Source organism: Taudactylus pleione, unplaced genomic scaffold (genome assembly GCF_031769625.1).
Source record: "Taudactylus pleione unplaced genomic scaffold, aTauple2 ptg001314l, whole genome shotgun sequence".
Lineage (NCBI taxonomy): Eukaryota > Metazoa > Chordata > Amphibia > Anura > Myobatrachidae > Taudactylus > Taudactylus pleione.
Genome location: NW_028285714.1, coordinates 4,145,187 through 4,161,674, shown reverse-complemented (window position 1 = coordinate 4,161,674; position 16,488 = coordinate 4,145,187). Strand labels below are relative to the sequence as shown.

The 16,488-nt window shown below is 40.4% G+C and overlaps 1 protein-coding gene across 1 annotated transcript in view; it reads left to right on the top strand.

The window, feature by feature from the left end:
- Window positions 1–16,488, top strand: part of CDHR1 (cadherin related family member 1) — a 205,878-nt gene that overhangs the window by 100,550 nt on the left and 88,840 nt on the right. The window contains exon 10 of the mRNA XM_088463117.1: window positions 8,041–8,141. Within this exon, the coding sequence (XP_088319243.1) occupies window positions 8,041–8,141 (101 nt within the window). The remainder of the gene's footprint in view (window positions 1–8,040; window positions 8,142–16,488) is intronic.

Here is a 16,488-nt window from a genome sequence, read left to right as displayed (position 1 = left end):
CAGTTTTAGATTGTGATTATTATCATTAAGTCATGATATGAAATGGGAAAGGCTTTTTTCATCTCCTTTCCAGATCAGAAATATATCATCTATGTATCTGTACCACATAATGATATTTTGTGAGAGTTCTTCATTGATTTAATTGAAGACTGTTTCCGTCTCCCACCATCCAAGATAGAGGTTAGCATATTATGGTGCACACGTTGCACCCATCGCAGTTCCTCTAACTTGTATGTAGTACTTGTCGTCAAAAGTGAAGTCATTATTGACGAGTACAAACTCCAGCAGCTCAATGATGAAGTCATGAAAAGGACCAAACATTTCCTTTGAGAAGAAATATTTCACTGCGTTGATCCCTTCATGATGGTTAATGCTGGTGTAAAGGGAATCAGGACCTTATTCAGAGGCGGCCGTACGAGCCAGCTCCCTCGTGCGCATGCATGAGACCTGCTATGACCGACAGCGCTGGTTGTAGCGGGTCTTTTTCCAAAGGGGGCGAGCTGTCGATGTTGATTGACAGCTTGCCCCGTTTGGAAGGCGGGCCGGGGGGTGGTAGCCCAAATGGAGGCGTTCCCATGGGAACGCCTACCATTTGGGGGAGGCCCCACTGACATCACTAGTGATGTCAGTGGTGAGCTTCCGGCTCTGACAGAGCCAGAAGCTCTCCGGGGCTTACGACAAGTGAGACCCTACCCTAGGGTCTCGTCATAAGCCCCTATGGTTGTGATGGTCAAGGACCATCGCGACCATCACCCTAGCAGTCGTTAGAGCTGTGGGTGTAAACCCACAGCCTAACGACCGAAACAGAGGTGGGCGGTCAGGATGCAAGCAGCCGCCCAGTTTCTGAGCGACCGCTTGCATCCTCCAACTGCCTCTGAATGAGGTCCTCAATGTCCAGACTCAACAGTTGTTGGTTCTTATGGCAATCTTCGGTTAATGTTAGATTTGTGATTTATTATACTTTAAAAATAGGATCAATGTTGCAATTAAATCTTAAATTGAAATTATTAAAAGTTATGTTTTAATTAATATGTGATTTATCATAAGAGTGCCCCCACTAAGGAATCACTTTTTTTGTTCTGCTCTCTAGCAACATTTGCAATTGTATTATATTTTCAATAATTTACTATTTTTTCATGTACTATTGGTTCACTATATAAAACACTTCTTATTATTACTACTACCAAAAATCCTGTGCGGAAATCTTTCCTACAACTTGTAAACACATAGGTTCTATAAGGAATGCAGCCTCTGATCTCTCAGAGGAACAAACAAATAACCACTGTTCCTAAATACTTTTATTTCTACCACAAAAAAACTCATATAGGGACCTGAAGATTTTTGGCTTAGAGAGGTTACAGCTTGGGATAAGAGGGGGAGACATCACTATGGAACTGCTCAAGAAGGAGAGTCTTTGGAATTTCAAACTGGGAACTTTGTCTCCCTATGGCCGCAATGAATTCATCAACTTTGGAGTCTATATTTCCACTTAATATGTCTCCCTGGATTTAATCCCTACTGCTTTGATTCATATTTTTCCCCTAACTTTCTTTCATTATCTTTTCTATTCTCCTATATTTTCCTTCTCCCCTCACATTTTGATCAGGATACAGTAGTAATGCACCAAACAATTTTCCCCAGTACTGCCGGAGTTTATTGACCTTTTTATCACCTTGCTTTGTTTTGATAGTGCTCACATATTTTTCAGTTTTTTCAAACTTACACACTAATTTTTCTTTCATTACACATCTCCACACCTTCTACACCTCCCCACATGTATTCTCCATACAATCCTTAATCACATTCTCCAACCACACAATATTAGTAATACCAGCACTACTAGATTGTTTGTATATATTTACTTGCTTATCACATCGTTTGATGTATTGCGATGTTCATACCCTTCACCCACTCCTATGAACAATGGTTCTACACTATACGTTATTTCCACATTTTTATTGATTGTTACTTTACACATTATACACCTACTAAGTATTACTCATTATAACATCTAACAGTTTTTATATAACACTTTCAGGTATGATTTCTCACACTACACATTTTTTCATCACTTTTTCCATTCTTAGATATTACCCTTTATTACTGAATTATTATTCTTATATTTTTGCTTATTTTTTATTGTTTCATTGTATTATCAATAGTATCCCTGTGATCTGGAAAAAAGCATAGGGAGATACTGGTTATTGCTAAAATAAGGAATCTATGCAAAGCCAAGATATTTTATTTATTTATGATACATCTACATTATATAGCATTACTCTACAAGAATAGGCATACCCTTTTATTACTGCCATTATTTGTACACCTCTTGGTAGGGATATATATAAAACTCTCATTCCAATACTTTCCAGTACTCTATTTTGCTTTACCACTCCACAATACATACATTTTGGGTATTTCTTTGTACATTTTGTGTATATAGGCTTTTTTAATTGTATATATTTTTATTTATATTCAGTTTATGTTTTATCCCATACAACATCAGCCATTACTGGTTTGTGTTGGTAGTTTTGTCCACAAACATTGGGCCTGATTCAGACCCACTCGCGAGCGGCTGTCCGCTCGCAAGTGGGTCGATGTTATGGACTGAGCATGCGCACGACGGAGGGAGCTCCGTCGTGCGCATGCGCCAGACGCGACGAGCGAAGGAAAGTCCTTCGCTCGTTGTGTCCGATCAAAGGGGGCGTGCTGTCAATGTTGATTGACAGCACGCCCCCTTTGGTGGGCGTGTCGGGGGCGTGCCTCCCTGACGGGGGCGTTCCCACGGGAACGCCTCCCGTCAGTAGCCGGCCCACTGACATCACTAGTGATGTCAGTGGGAGTGATTTTGGCTCTGATAGAGCCAAAATCACTCCGGAGCTTGCGGTTGAATACCTCAACCGCAGGCTCCGGCTCGCAATTTCGATGGTCACGATGGTCGCGACCATCGCGGCCATCACAATGCACGCTCGTATAGCCTGTGGGTGGTGACCCACAGCTATACGAGCATCCAGGAGGACGCTCCATTTTCATGGAGCCCGGCCCTCATTCAGAGCGTGCGCTCTGCTCAGAGCGTACGGCTCTGAATGAGGGCCATTGTTCTTTCTATTCGTTGCTAATATAGCTGATATATTTAATTAAATATGAGTGCTGGCTAACTTCCAGGGTGGCTCCAGGTGTGGGGCAGCAGCGTAGTCCAAAATTCAAAGAGGGGAGCCACACCAACTGCCAGTGAGTCACAGCCATCTATGTTTGGCAGATTTTGAAATGGCAGTTGTTGTGGCTCCCCTATTTGAACTTTGCTGCAGCCTCACCTCTGGAGCCACCACTGCTAACTTCTACCTTAAATCCTTTTTGTCAGCCTTAGTCCATGATCGGTCACTATTGGGGAGGAAAGGACTGGTGAATATATAAGCCACATATTGATAGCAAAGCATTTGATTGGCCATAACACTGATTAAACTGTTTTACCTATAGTCCATGACTCCGGCCCCGATTGGCTAAATTGCGAGTCTACCTACAATTCACAGCATACAATTAATCCGCATATAGAACTTAACACAGGATCAGTGAGGAGGTGGGCGAGGCTACAAATGGTGAACAAGCCCTGTTTTATGGGTGAAATGTGCATCCAGGACAGACCATGCTGACTTAGCACATCCATTACACATACAGGCATTTCCTTTCCACTTTCTCATTAGTCACTCTCTTATTCGGTTCGATAGCGGCACCCTACAATGCTTGAGAGCAACAGGGTCCATGCTGGTTAACTGCTATAAGGACAGCAGAAGTGACTTCTCTTCCTTCTATTTGTTAACAGTGCCTGTTCACTGCTAATTAGCACACAGGCATGATAGGGTTTTGTCTCTGTTAAGCTACAACTATGCTTACTTATCTATGGGACACTTATACATGCTTGTGGGTACAGATACGTCTGTCTCACTGTTTATAAATGTGTTACAATACAGCTAAATGATTAAAAGATCCAATTTAGCACAGACTGACATTTTCTGATTGAGATTAGCTGTTTCTGTTTACAGGTGTACAAGAAAACACTATGTACCCATACCATGTATCTCCATTTGATGCATAAAAAAATCCTGCAGAAATTATTCCATATTAGGATTTGGGATCAGCTATATATATATATATATATATATATATATATATATATATATATATATATATTCAAATACTGTTTATGAATGATTTGTTTCAGGAGGATATAAGAATACCACGTATTTATATAATTTTTGTTCTTATTGGATATATAAACATTTGACTATTTATGGATTGTGCTGATTTTTAACACATGAATAGCCTTATACTGCACAAAATAATCTGTCTGCTATACTGTTTTATGAAGGGTTACCAGATAGGAGCAACAAGTATGTTACTTATAAAAGATTTCTGGCTAATTGTATTATCCTGAAATTAGGACACCGCACTAGGAATAGGTTCTAATACAGCCGTATTATTTATGTATATAAAGACTGATGGTCAATCAACTGCCACATCTTGCTCCATAGATAACCACTCTGTCTGCGTAAGCTTATAAAAACTGTGCAGGAAATATAGTCAGAAAATTGAGTTTAAGTTATTAAAACCTATATGACACAAATGTAAATTCTGTCCAAACACTTAATTTCATCTCACTAACACTGACAGTTTTGTTCTAATATCTGCACCCCGCTTAAACCATGAAGAAATTCTTATAACCTACAATTTAAGTTACCTATTCCTACACATACTGTAGGAAAGAATGGTGTTTTGCCTTTTCTCTTCTTATTTTAAACAATATTTATTGAAAGTTAATGTTTAAATAATATCAATTTCTCAATTTCTCATGCAAGCCTTTCACTTGAGAACAATACTAAGCTGTGCCTCCCAGTGGCGTAAATTCATCCCAGATGCCCGGAGGCAAGTTATAATTTGGTGCCCCCCCTATCACAGCCGCTGACACTGTCATTTAACAATTCGTATGCAGACATGCTATAGATAGACGAAGGCAGCAGCTGAGGGTCTGACATGGAGCTCTCCACTAGTGTATGGTGGCTTCTCAGGTGCTGGGAAGAGGTACCATGTATTTGCCGGCCGTGAGGGTACACTCTGGGTACATAACTACAGCCCTAAGTGGGTGAATATGTTGTGGACAATGGAGGATGTGCCCCTTCAGACCTGGAGCCCGGCGGTAGGCGCCTCCATTGTCTCCCATAGTTCTGCCCCTGGTGCCTCCACTAAGGGTTCTTCCTGTTTTTTTGTTGCAATTATACTTTCTCTTGTTTTGCAACAAAAATTTCTTCTGAGTATGCATATGTACTGTTGCTAAACCAGGGGAGCACTACCAACATGAGTAAATGCAACTATTTTTTAGTCTTATTGGTTTACAGTTGATTTTGGATTTATTTTGCTTTGATTTAATTTCTATCATCCTGAATGCCATAATAGTCACTGTCCTGTGCAGGATATTTTTGTTTTATTTTTGACACTACACATTGACTAAGCAGCAGAGCCACTTGTGACTTGTGAGTCTGGAGTCTGGACACAGCCTATACAGCAGAGTACAGCACAGCAGCATGCCCTCCCATATATATATATATATATATATATATATATATATTACTAACACAACACAGCTTATATAGCAGAGTTAAGCACAGCATACATCAGCATGCTTAACAATGAAATTGTGCTGAGTCCCGTCCGTGTTGCCTTATATAGAATCCAAAACTTGCAACAATCTGATGCAGCGAGGACGTTTTGCCTCGAAGTGAAATCTGAGTCAGATGGGAAGATCCGAGCTGCCACTCGGATCTACTCAGATTCCATATGTTCGGGTGTGTTCGGATTCCAAGAAATCCGAACCACTCATCTCTACTTACCTATGCTGGACATTCCTCATTTTTACTTCATAATGCCATCTGTCATGTACTTTGGCTAAGGAGGATTGACTAGAGTACTGAACTTTCTATATAATCTGCCAATTTTAGCCGGGTGCAAAGCCCAGCATTAATAGATGCAAGGTTGATCACTATAGTTGTCATTACTATATGTGAAATTTTTGGTACTAATACTGAGTGCTACTTTTATATTGCTGTTATATTTCTAGCTTCATTTTTTTTAAATGGATGACTATCCACTTTAGATTGCATCCACAATGCACATTATAATTGGCTTATTTCAATCTTTATTTTTTACATCAGATACCACTAGAGGGAGATTGGTGTCAGTGCGCCTATACACAATACATTATTTTATCGATTACCTTCCCAGACAACCCAGTAGAGTCACAAGTTATTAGGCAGCATGATAATTTTTCCCACCCATCGGTTTTTATCCATTTTAAACCTAACCCTCCCTCCCACAAATCCTACCCCTCAATTTCCATCCTCCAACCTCCCACCCATACATATAGGGAGCACAGGGCCTGATTCAGAGACGCTCGTAAGCAGCCGCTCGTTCGCTCCGAGCGATGTTTGCACATCTGCGCATACGTATGGGTCGTAATGCGCATGCGCCAACCAGTCATTGCGGTCCGAAATCGTGCACTCGCAAAACAGCGAGGGGCTGCTAATTTGAGTGACAGAATGAGGCGTTTGTGGGTGGTAACAGGAGAAGGTGCTTGAAAATGGGGAGTGGAGATCCAAACGCAGGCGTTCCAAACGGTCAAAACGGGCGTTTAATGGGAGTGCATAATTAGTAAGGGAGTGTCATTGATCACGTCACTTGGTTGTCTTTTAGCCTGAACTGCTCGCAGTGATTGCGGGAAGTAAAACCTACCACAAGCACTGCAAGCAGTTCAGACGCCTTTCGATGTACTCAATTAATCTAATAAATAGCGGAGATGACGTATGATGCGAACGGCCAGGGGGCATCTTTACAAAATAGCGAGCGTATGTTTCGTTCGTTCGCTCACTCAGACATAGAGGCGTCAACAGACTGCAAAGAGTGAGCGCTCAATTTAAATAGCCGGCCCCTTTTTCTGAACAACCATTTGCAAATAGCGTCCGGCTCTGAATCAGGCCCACAGTTTGTTACTTTGTAAAGTACAAGAATGTATAAACAAACACCAAAAGTGGAAAATAAGCATGATATAACAGAAAATACAATATTTATGAATATAGATATAAAATAGGACTCAGTAGCTCTCAGTCACCACTGCAGATGGTGATGGTTTGACCGACCAATGTCATTTAGTGCTTAAAATTGCATAATAATATACTTATAATGAACTTATTGGCATCCTGTGGATTGTAGTATTGTCAATAGTAGAATTAGTTGCAGACCTCAAACATACTGCAGTCCACTCAGGTAAAGATGATAGTTAACAGCATATACAAACTCACCTCTTATAAAATATATATCAATGTGGTAAAAATAAATAATCCATAAATAAAATCCAATCTGCATAATTGTAGTATTTAGAGGGTACTTGACCCACCGACTCATAATCACAAGCTGTGAAAGCACCTGGTGGAAATGCTGCTTGGTGGATTTCAGTAGTATAGACCCCACTGGCAGCTCACCGCTGTTCATGGAGACCATAGGCAGTGAGGTGTTGAATGCCAGGAGAGTGTTCCCAGCTGTCAGTCAGACTCCGGGGGTGGGAGATATGCTGGTCCAGCTACCAGTATAATCCTCCTCCTGTAGTAATACTGAGCTGGGGTCTGGATCGAAAGCAACCAAGCACCGCTTTAGCCAGGGATGTTTCCCAGTGCTAATAGCACGGCCATTAAAACAAAGTGACAGGTGACAAGGTCAGAGTCCAGAATATCCCTTTTTATAGAATGTATAACTGATATACTGTATAAAAGCTGATTGGTTGGTATGGGTAACTTTTTCACTCGTCCTCTTCTCCACTCTTTAGAAAGCTTGATACATCTCCAGACGTCATTAAGTTTTAATGTACTGAACCACATTGTGTATTTTATGGAACTTGGCATTCTATTTTATACAATATGATTTCAGAAAATACTTTAGATTTACTTTGCATGCTCATTTTCAGCCTACTGTAACCGTATTTTCTCCCATTAATGACAGGAAGTGACGGAGCTTTTGAGATAAACAATGTTACTGGTGCTATTACAGTCATTAAAAGTCCAAATGAACTCAAGAAAGAGGTTTATGAGCTAAATATTCAGGTACAGTATTTGCTAAACCTACTAGAAAGAATGTGATGACAAGAACAGATCTAGAGACAAATACTGTAGCATCAGTTTTTGACTTTACAATTTCAGAATCTGATCGTGTTTTTTATGGTCTATGCTGAGACATATGAAAGTTTCACATTCACAAACATTTCACATGAAGAGGCCTTTTAGGAACATAGTTATAACTGAATTAGAAAATACTAGAAATAACTATTATAAACACAAAATGAACTGCTGATTTAAAGAATAAATGTTTGCAGTGTGGGGCAACATTGATCATATAATTTTTTATCTGCTACTGCAACACAGTAGATTTACCTGAACATTTTATTGCACTAAATAATGTAAATAAGTGAAACATAATATATGACCTGATTATGCAGCAAATACAAATATAAAAACAATAAAAAATTCATTTCATAATATTACTATTGAAATCTGCATCTGATTAATTTGAACATAACATAAATACTGTAAACATAAATACTGTAGCATAATCCTCTGAAATGACCATACTAATTCAATCAATTATCCTTTTCAATTTTGTGCTTAAAAGCTGTTCGTCATTTTGTCAGCCATTGCTTAGGTTTATGCAACAGACATTTGTAACTTTAGAACATTTGGGAGAAAAAATATTTTTTTGTGGTTCTGTAGTTATTATTTAGGGTTATACAGTTTAGAAGTAAGAAGACCTGAACCATTTGAAAAATTAAATGTTAAACCTTATGTACAAACACCAAGCAATCGTTTTTAATTGTTAATATAGCATTATCATATTAGGCTGCAATGTATGTAAGAAGTAATCTTTCACTTCCCATTGGAGCTTACAATTTAAATTTCTTACCTGCACACATGGATTTTCAGAATGCCTCATGACAACTTATCACATTACCTGACTCCAGTGTACACGAGTCTCATACATAGGAACCAAGTCAGAGGTATCGGGTGTAACAAAGTCCAAAACCCTTTGTGAGGGTCGCTGGTGAAGGCTACTGATACGTTAGACTTCACACCTCTGTTCTGGGTCCATGCAAATTCTATTTGTATGGTCAGCATCTGCACTATTCCAGCAATACAGTATACTCTGGCCCAACATGGATGCCACTGGTAACCCTTCTCCAAAGGAACTCCTTCAACGCCTGCCTAACAATAAAAAGAAAAGGGCATGACCAGGTCCAAATCATACAGACCCTTGTGCAACAAGTTGAGTATATTCAGCCTATTCAGGCATAGATTGTGCCAGCTGCTGCATCTCCGGTTCATGAACCAGGAGTCTTTTGTTCGCTTCAAATGCCTAATCCCCTGAAGTTTTATGGTGACCCCAAAAGTTGTTGGGTCTTTTTTGAACCAATTTGCAATACAATTTGAAACACAGGCTGATAATTTACTGATGGAAAGAATAAAGGTGGTTTATATAATTTCTATGTTGCCAGGACAGGCCTTGGTCTGGGCCTCTCCCTTGTGGGAAAGAAACCAATCTATGGTGCACAATAGTGCAAACTTTTTGATATCTTTAAAAAGGTTTTTGAGGAGCTCGGATGAATGACATCTGCAGTCTCTGCCATTTTCAGCCATCCATGGGCAATATGCTGTACGTTTCAGGACTCTCGCTTCTGTGCTCCATTGGAATAATAAGGCCCTTTTTGCAACATTCTGGCAGGGATTATCTGAACCAGTTAAAAATTAACTAGCATCCATGGAGCTGCAGTCACCCTTAGATACATTTTTATCTCACTGCATTAAAATGGATCTTCACCATAGGAAAAAAGCTCAAGAAAAGGGAACATATCAGTTGTTTCCACTACAGGTGGGCCCTCCCAGTTCTCTGTTCTTCTTGAAACCTCTGAAGAGATCATACAAACTGAGATATCATGTCTCTCATCTGAGGAGTGAGAAAGGAGGTTCCAGAACAGGCTCTGCCTGTATTGTTTGGAGCCTGGACACCTTGCCAAATGTCCCAAGTATTCAGTAAACCAAAAAATCCTAATTTATCAAGGTTGGTCAGATTAGGTTCAATTCTACACATGAAGAAAGATGCCTTGTCACAGTTTGCAAATTAATGATCCTTATTGCTGAACAAATCTTCAGAGTCACTTATGGCCTTCGTGGTTTCTGGACAAATGAGTACTTTATTACAGCCAAGATTGTTAAAAAAGTGTTTCTTTACCATGCCTTTGCAGTCTACTCTCTGTATAATTCGAGTAGACAGAAAAAAAAATCCTACTGCTGCTGGGAATATTTGGACCTAGAGATTGAACATGCAGGTTGGTGCTCTCCATAGGAAGTTATTATACTTCTTTGTACTTCCAGAGGTCTGAAAATCCAATTATTTTTGGTTATCTCTAGCTATACTTGCATGATCAAACCATCACTTGGAGTAAACCCCAAATCCTATCTTGGGGAATTCAGGACCATCAGAATTGCTTACCAGCTACAATTCCTCCACATCGGTTTTTTCAGAGCACTACTATCACTCAAGTTGACTCCTTGCTGCTTCCTTACCAATCCTTTATTGAGTTCAGAAAAAAAACTGCAGAGACTCTACCTGTTACAGAGAATGGGACTGACATTGATTTATTACCCAGGAAAATGCCTACTCAAAGACGAGTCTTTGTTTTGTTGCATCCTGAGACTCAAGTGGTAACGGAGCATGTCCAGGAGAACCTCAAAGGAGGGTTCTAGACTCTTACATTAAAACAAAAATATGGAGGTTTCAGATTCTGTATCAATTACCGAGTTTTAAATGCCATTGAAGTGAAGCATTATCAGCCCAAGCCAGTAAGGCCAAGCCAACAATTTCAGGGAAGGTGGGGACCACCCCCTGATGGCCCAGGCTTGGACTGAAGCCCCGGAGCTCTTCCCCGCACCCCTGGAGCATTGTATATAGGGGTAATAATGTAAAGAATAGAAGTAAACTATTGTATTTTACAGTGGGACTACAGGTGCCAGCATGCTAGCCCTTGGGGTCATCAGAACTACACCCAAAGTTACTCCAGTGGGCACATTCATTCTGCTTCACCAGTCATGCAAGTGTGAAAAATCCACTGGCTTGATTCTCAGGAGTTACTTGTGGCTGCCTGTATGTCAGGTTCTAAAATATGTCATGGCAGCCAGCTCTTCCTGTGCAAAGCACAAGTTCAGTATCAAGCTCCTATTGGCCCTTTACATGCCCTGCCAACTCCAGATCATAAGTAGACCCATATCTCCATGGACTTTATTACAGGGCTACATCCTGGTCAATGATTCAATACCAGCTAGGTGGCAATGGACAGGTTCTTCAAAGCAGCTCATTTTGTTCCCTTAAATGCATCAGCTTCAGAGTTGGCTGATGCATTTATCATAGAAATATTTAACCTGCACAGATTCCCTAAGAACTTGGGCCCTGATTCAGAGCCAGACGCTCTGACAGAGCACTCGCTCTGATTCAGGGCCATCCCTCCTACTTTTTGGAGCGGCCTCCTGGCCGCCCGCATAGCTGTGGGTGACCACCCACAGCTATAGCGAGTGACCAAAAAGATGGTTGCGATGGTCTCCATCGGGCTTGCGACGAGAACCTTGTGGTAGGGTCCCGCTGCCGCAAGCCCTGGAGTGCTTTTGGCTCTATCAGAGCCAAAAGCACTCCAGGGCACATGCGCACAAAGGAGCCGCCTCCGTCGTGCGCATGCACACTTGGGCAACATCGACACGCTTGTGAGCGCTCAGCGCTCATGAGTGGGTCTGAATCAGGCCCTTGGTCTCTGACCAGGATGTACAGTTTACCTCTAAACTCTGAGAGCACTATGCAAGTGTTTTAATGTTAAATTGAGCATTTAATCAGCCTATCACAATAAGAGTAACAGAAAAGCCAAATAAGTGAACCAGAATCTGGTTACAATTTCTAAGCATTTAGATCTCTGACAGCCAGGACAATTGGCTATTGCGATGGGCTGAATTCACCCACAATAAAAAACTTTTGGTCATTCTCATTTTTACATCATGAATGGATTCCATTTTACTTTACTTGATTTTCCCTCCTGTCAATCAGTACCCCTTCCGTCAGTCTGTGACACCGTCAAACAGTTTGTCAAGATTTGGAATGAGGTAAAAAGGAATTTATGCAAAGCTTCTGCACATTACAAATTCTTTTCCGGGAGTAAGTGAAGGAAAGCTCCCTTGTTAAAACCTGGTGACAGGGTTTGGCTTTTAACTAAACACCTACAGCTAGCAGTTCCCACCATGAGGCTATCTCCCAGGTTCATTGGTCCATTTGAAATTGTACAGGTACAGTAATTAACCCAGTGGCATTCAGAATGAATCTTCCATCCACACTCAAGATTCCCAACATCTTCCATGGTCTCCCTCCTTAAGCATACGGAAAAAAAAACCCCAACAGGTGATAAACCTCCTAAATAAATCTATCCAACCTGTAATTAGCTTAATTGACACCACCCTACTGACAGTTTGCCCTCTACATAAGGGGAAATACTAGATATCCCCCAAAAAGAAATTTAAACAAAGATATAAAAAATGTGTAAGGCACTGGTCAGAAACCAGTTGTATTTAGTAATATAAAAAATAATATAAAAATCACATATAATAAAAAAAACAGAAGTATCGGAAAATAAATAAAATAATCAAATAACATAAAAAGAAAATCTAAAAATATATATCATACAGTACATAAAATTCCTAAATAATAATAACCACACTTCATTCAATTCTATTTTGTAGAAGAAAATAGCATATGAGTCATGACAGTGTATTTAGCTTAGTAGGAAAAAATTATGACATACAGTAAAATATTTGCAACATCAAAGTATCCAATTCTAACTCCGTTTGAAAAAGATTATGTAATTAGTATCTTTTTTGATGGAAAAAGTACATACAACCACTGTCTCAATATTTGTAACAGTGTCCTCGAAAAAAGGTTCAAGCAGGTATGATTAGTAGGTTGCTTTTAAATAACTTACAAAGCAGTCCCGATAAATAACATACATAGATGAATGATTCCGGTTTGGAAATAATCAGGCTGTGGATTTATTTGACGTGGATCGCAGGGATAGTTTAAGTAGCAGGCATGCACAACATCTCCATATCCCAAAAACTCAATCTCAGGTTGTGTCCCCTGTATTTAAAGACAGTTTTTCTACTTCACATGCACATTTCTAGTACACATGCTTTACCCGGTCTCGAAGATCTTTATCCGGCAGAGATATTACTGATCGCAGTGTTCCTAACTGAAACAGGGAACCAAACCATCCAACATCAATCCGTATATCCTCAAGCCTCTCCACAGGTGGGCACCAGTCAATGCGTTTCTCCGCCTCTCAAGCCCTTCGACGGCTTTCTCAGACAGTAGATTGAGTTTTTGGGATATGGAGATGTTGTGCATGCATGCTATTTAATCTATCCCTGCAACCCACGCCTAATAAATCCACAACCTGATTATTTCCAAACCGGAATCATTCATCGCTGTACTGTATATTTTTTATCGGGACTGCTTTGTGAGTAATTTAAAAGCAACCGACTAATCATACCTGTTTGAACCTTTTTTCAAGGACACTGTTACAAATATTGAGACAGTGGTTGTAAGTATTTATTCCATCAAGAAAGTATACTGATTACATTATCTACTTCAAATGGAGTTACAATTGGACACTTTGATGTTGCAATTATTTTTACTATATGTCATCATTTTTTTTCATACTAAGCGAAATACACGATCATGACTCATATGCTATTTTCTTCTACTAAGTAGAATTGAATGAAGTGTGGTTATACATTTACACAGTACACGGTATCAATTTATTATTTAGGAATTTTATGCACTGTATGATATATATTTTTAGATTTTCTTTTTCTGTTTTTTGCTTATTTGGTTTATATTCCGATACTTCTGTGTTTTTATTGTATGTGATCTTTATATTATTTATTTTTTATATAATTAAAGACACCTTGTTTCTGACCAGCACCTTACACATTTTCTATATACCTCCTAAAGCAATTGGCTCTTCATCAGAATTCATTATTCAGAAGTCATCCTTCTGCCATTTCCATTACCCATTAGGAGGAATTTGAGGTGAGACAGATTCTGGACTTCAGAATCTCTTGACGAGCTTTTCAATACCTGGTAGATTGGAAAGGGTTTGGCCCTGAAAAAAAGTTTGGGGTAAAGTCTTCAGATATTCATACTTCCCAATTTCTTAACAAGTTCCCCATTAAACCTTTTGTGGGATATTCAGTGCCCACACCTATTAGGGGGGGGGATCATTTTAGAGTGTGCCAAAGCCCAGTACTTACATCTCCATTGCAGGCGCCGTGGTGATGTTTCTCCTCTGCTAGTTGGCAATCCCTCTCCGCATCTGCTGCTGGGGCTGCCGGCAGCTCGTTTTTTACCTGGCTGCTGGTACTGGCATCTCTTCCTTCCCTGGCTACTCCAGCTTTTCTACAGGGAGCAGTACATCCCATATGGACATGCACACCAATCTGTTCTAAATTTAAAGGGACAGGGCTGCCATAAACATGGCATCATGTTGGCACCTAATTTGAATCGCTCCCTATATAAGGAAGTCTCTAGGTACTATAAAGTGCCAGCGTATTATGCTCCATATCTGTACTCCAGCATATGTTCCTGTTTGAGTTCCTAGTGTGATTTCTAGTGTTCTGATCTGGTCAGTCTGACAAATCTCCACGCCTGTTCCCTTGGTACTATTACTAATGCTCTCCTGGTTCTGACTTTCCATTCTTCTGACATTATACTGCCCGTCCCCTGGAACTTCAAATTCCTGCTTAGTTGACCCTGTTCTATCAGCTATGCTCCAGTACACCTCACGATGACCTCGCTAAGTGCTTCCAGTTCCAGTAGAAACTTAAGTCAGAGGGCCGCAACCTATGTATTGGGCACAGCAAAGTGGTCCCTGTTAATACATTAAACTCCTCGCCTCTGTTCTAGGTCCATGCCAATCTTTATTGAATGGTCAGCATCCACACCATCCCTGTGAGACTTGTAAGAGGAAACTAAACACCCAGAGGAAACCCATGCAAATGAAGGTTGGAATCAAATACATGATTCCAGCACTGTGCCAGCTAATAATTTCTAAAATTTTAACGGTGAATGGTTCAAAAAAATAACTTTAGGTAAACAAATGTGCTAAAGACTGGATATACTAATGTTATATATTTTAAACACTTGAATCAGTGCATGCTACAGTATATGAGTGCTTCAGATTTTTTATTTAGTTTTCACTAGGAATTCCTAGTGGCTGCAGGTATTTTAGATGGGGAGATATCCTGACTAATATGTTAAGAAGATTTTTACATACAATTAATGCTGCATTCAGGTAATCTTTGTGTTCTTGTTGCTCACCTGACCATAAATCTAATCACCGATACACAAAAAAAACTACAGCTGCACCCCTCCACCATCTGACAAGTAGGACTGAGGTGAAGGTCACTAAATCCTGTCAGAGCTCAGCTAGAGAGGTCCAACCTCTGACATTCGCTATTGTGCATGTGTGGTATCCCTGCGCGTCTTAACTACCTGGTGTTCTGCATGGACTGTCAGATTCAGGTGGCTCACTAATTTGTAGCCTAGAAGTGCTGCTGTATTACACATAAGTACGCTAGATCACCGGTGCTGCAATCCGCCGGTGACAGTACAGCGATCACGCCCAATGCACTATAACACCTAGTGATACCATGAGCTCCAGGCTGCCACAATCCACGTGTAATACCTACCACTGTTACACCTGGGATATTCCCTACATCATACTGTATGGTACCTGATACTGTATACTAAATCTAAGAATTGGTTAAGCATACCACGTGTGGACTAACTGCCACCAGAACCAACTACTGTTATAAACCTAATACCACTCACATTCCGGCCACATATATTATACCCTGTTGCACTAATTTGTCTGGAGAACTACTGCACCCAAAACAATCTGCTTAACATCAGCACACAGGTACTATAATTGATAATTTTGCCATTGCTCTCATATAAGTTAACGGACTCAGGGCCTGATTCACTACAGAATGCTAATGTGATCACAGCTACGATTACGCACGCAGTTCTGCTGTGAAAATATGCTAATGTCTGCAACTGCTCACCCGGCATAGAGATGCCCACTACCGCTTTTACACATCCGTAAGACCTCGCAATCCTGCGTATTCATCGGTAACATAGGACCCTCATTCAGAATTAAATTAGGTCTGACCTATCTCAGAAATTGCAACTGTTGTCGCACACATTGAGTACTCAAGTTGCGAATGCCGACGCAGTGACTAATTTATGCACGCCCATGAAACGACATTCGAACGGACAGGCACGCCTGTGTTTCTCCAACCATTCCCCCGT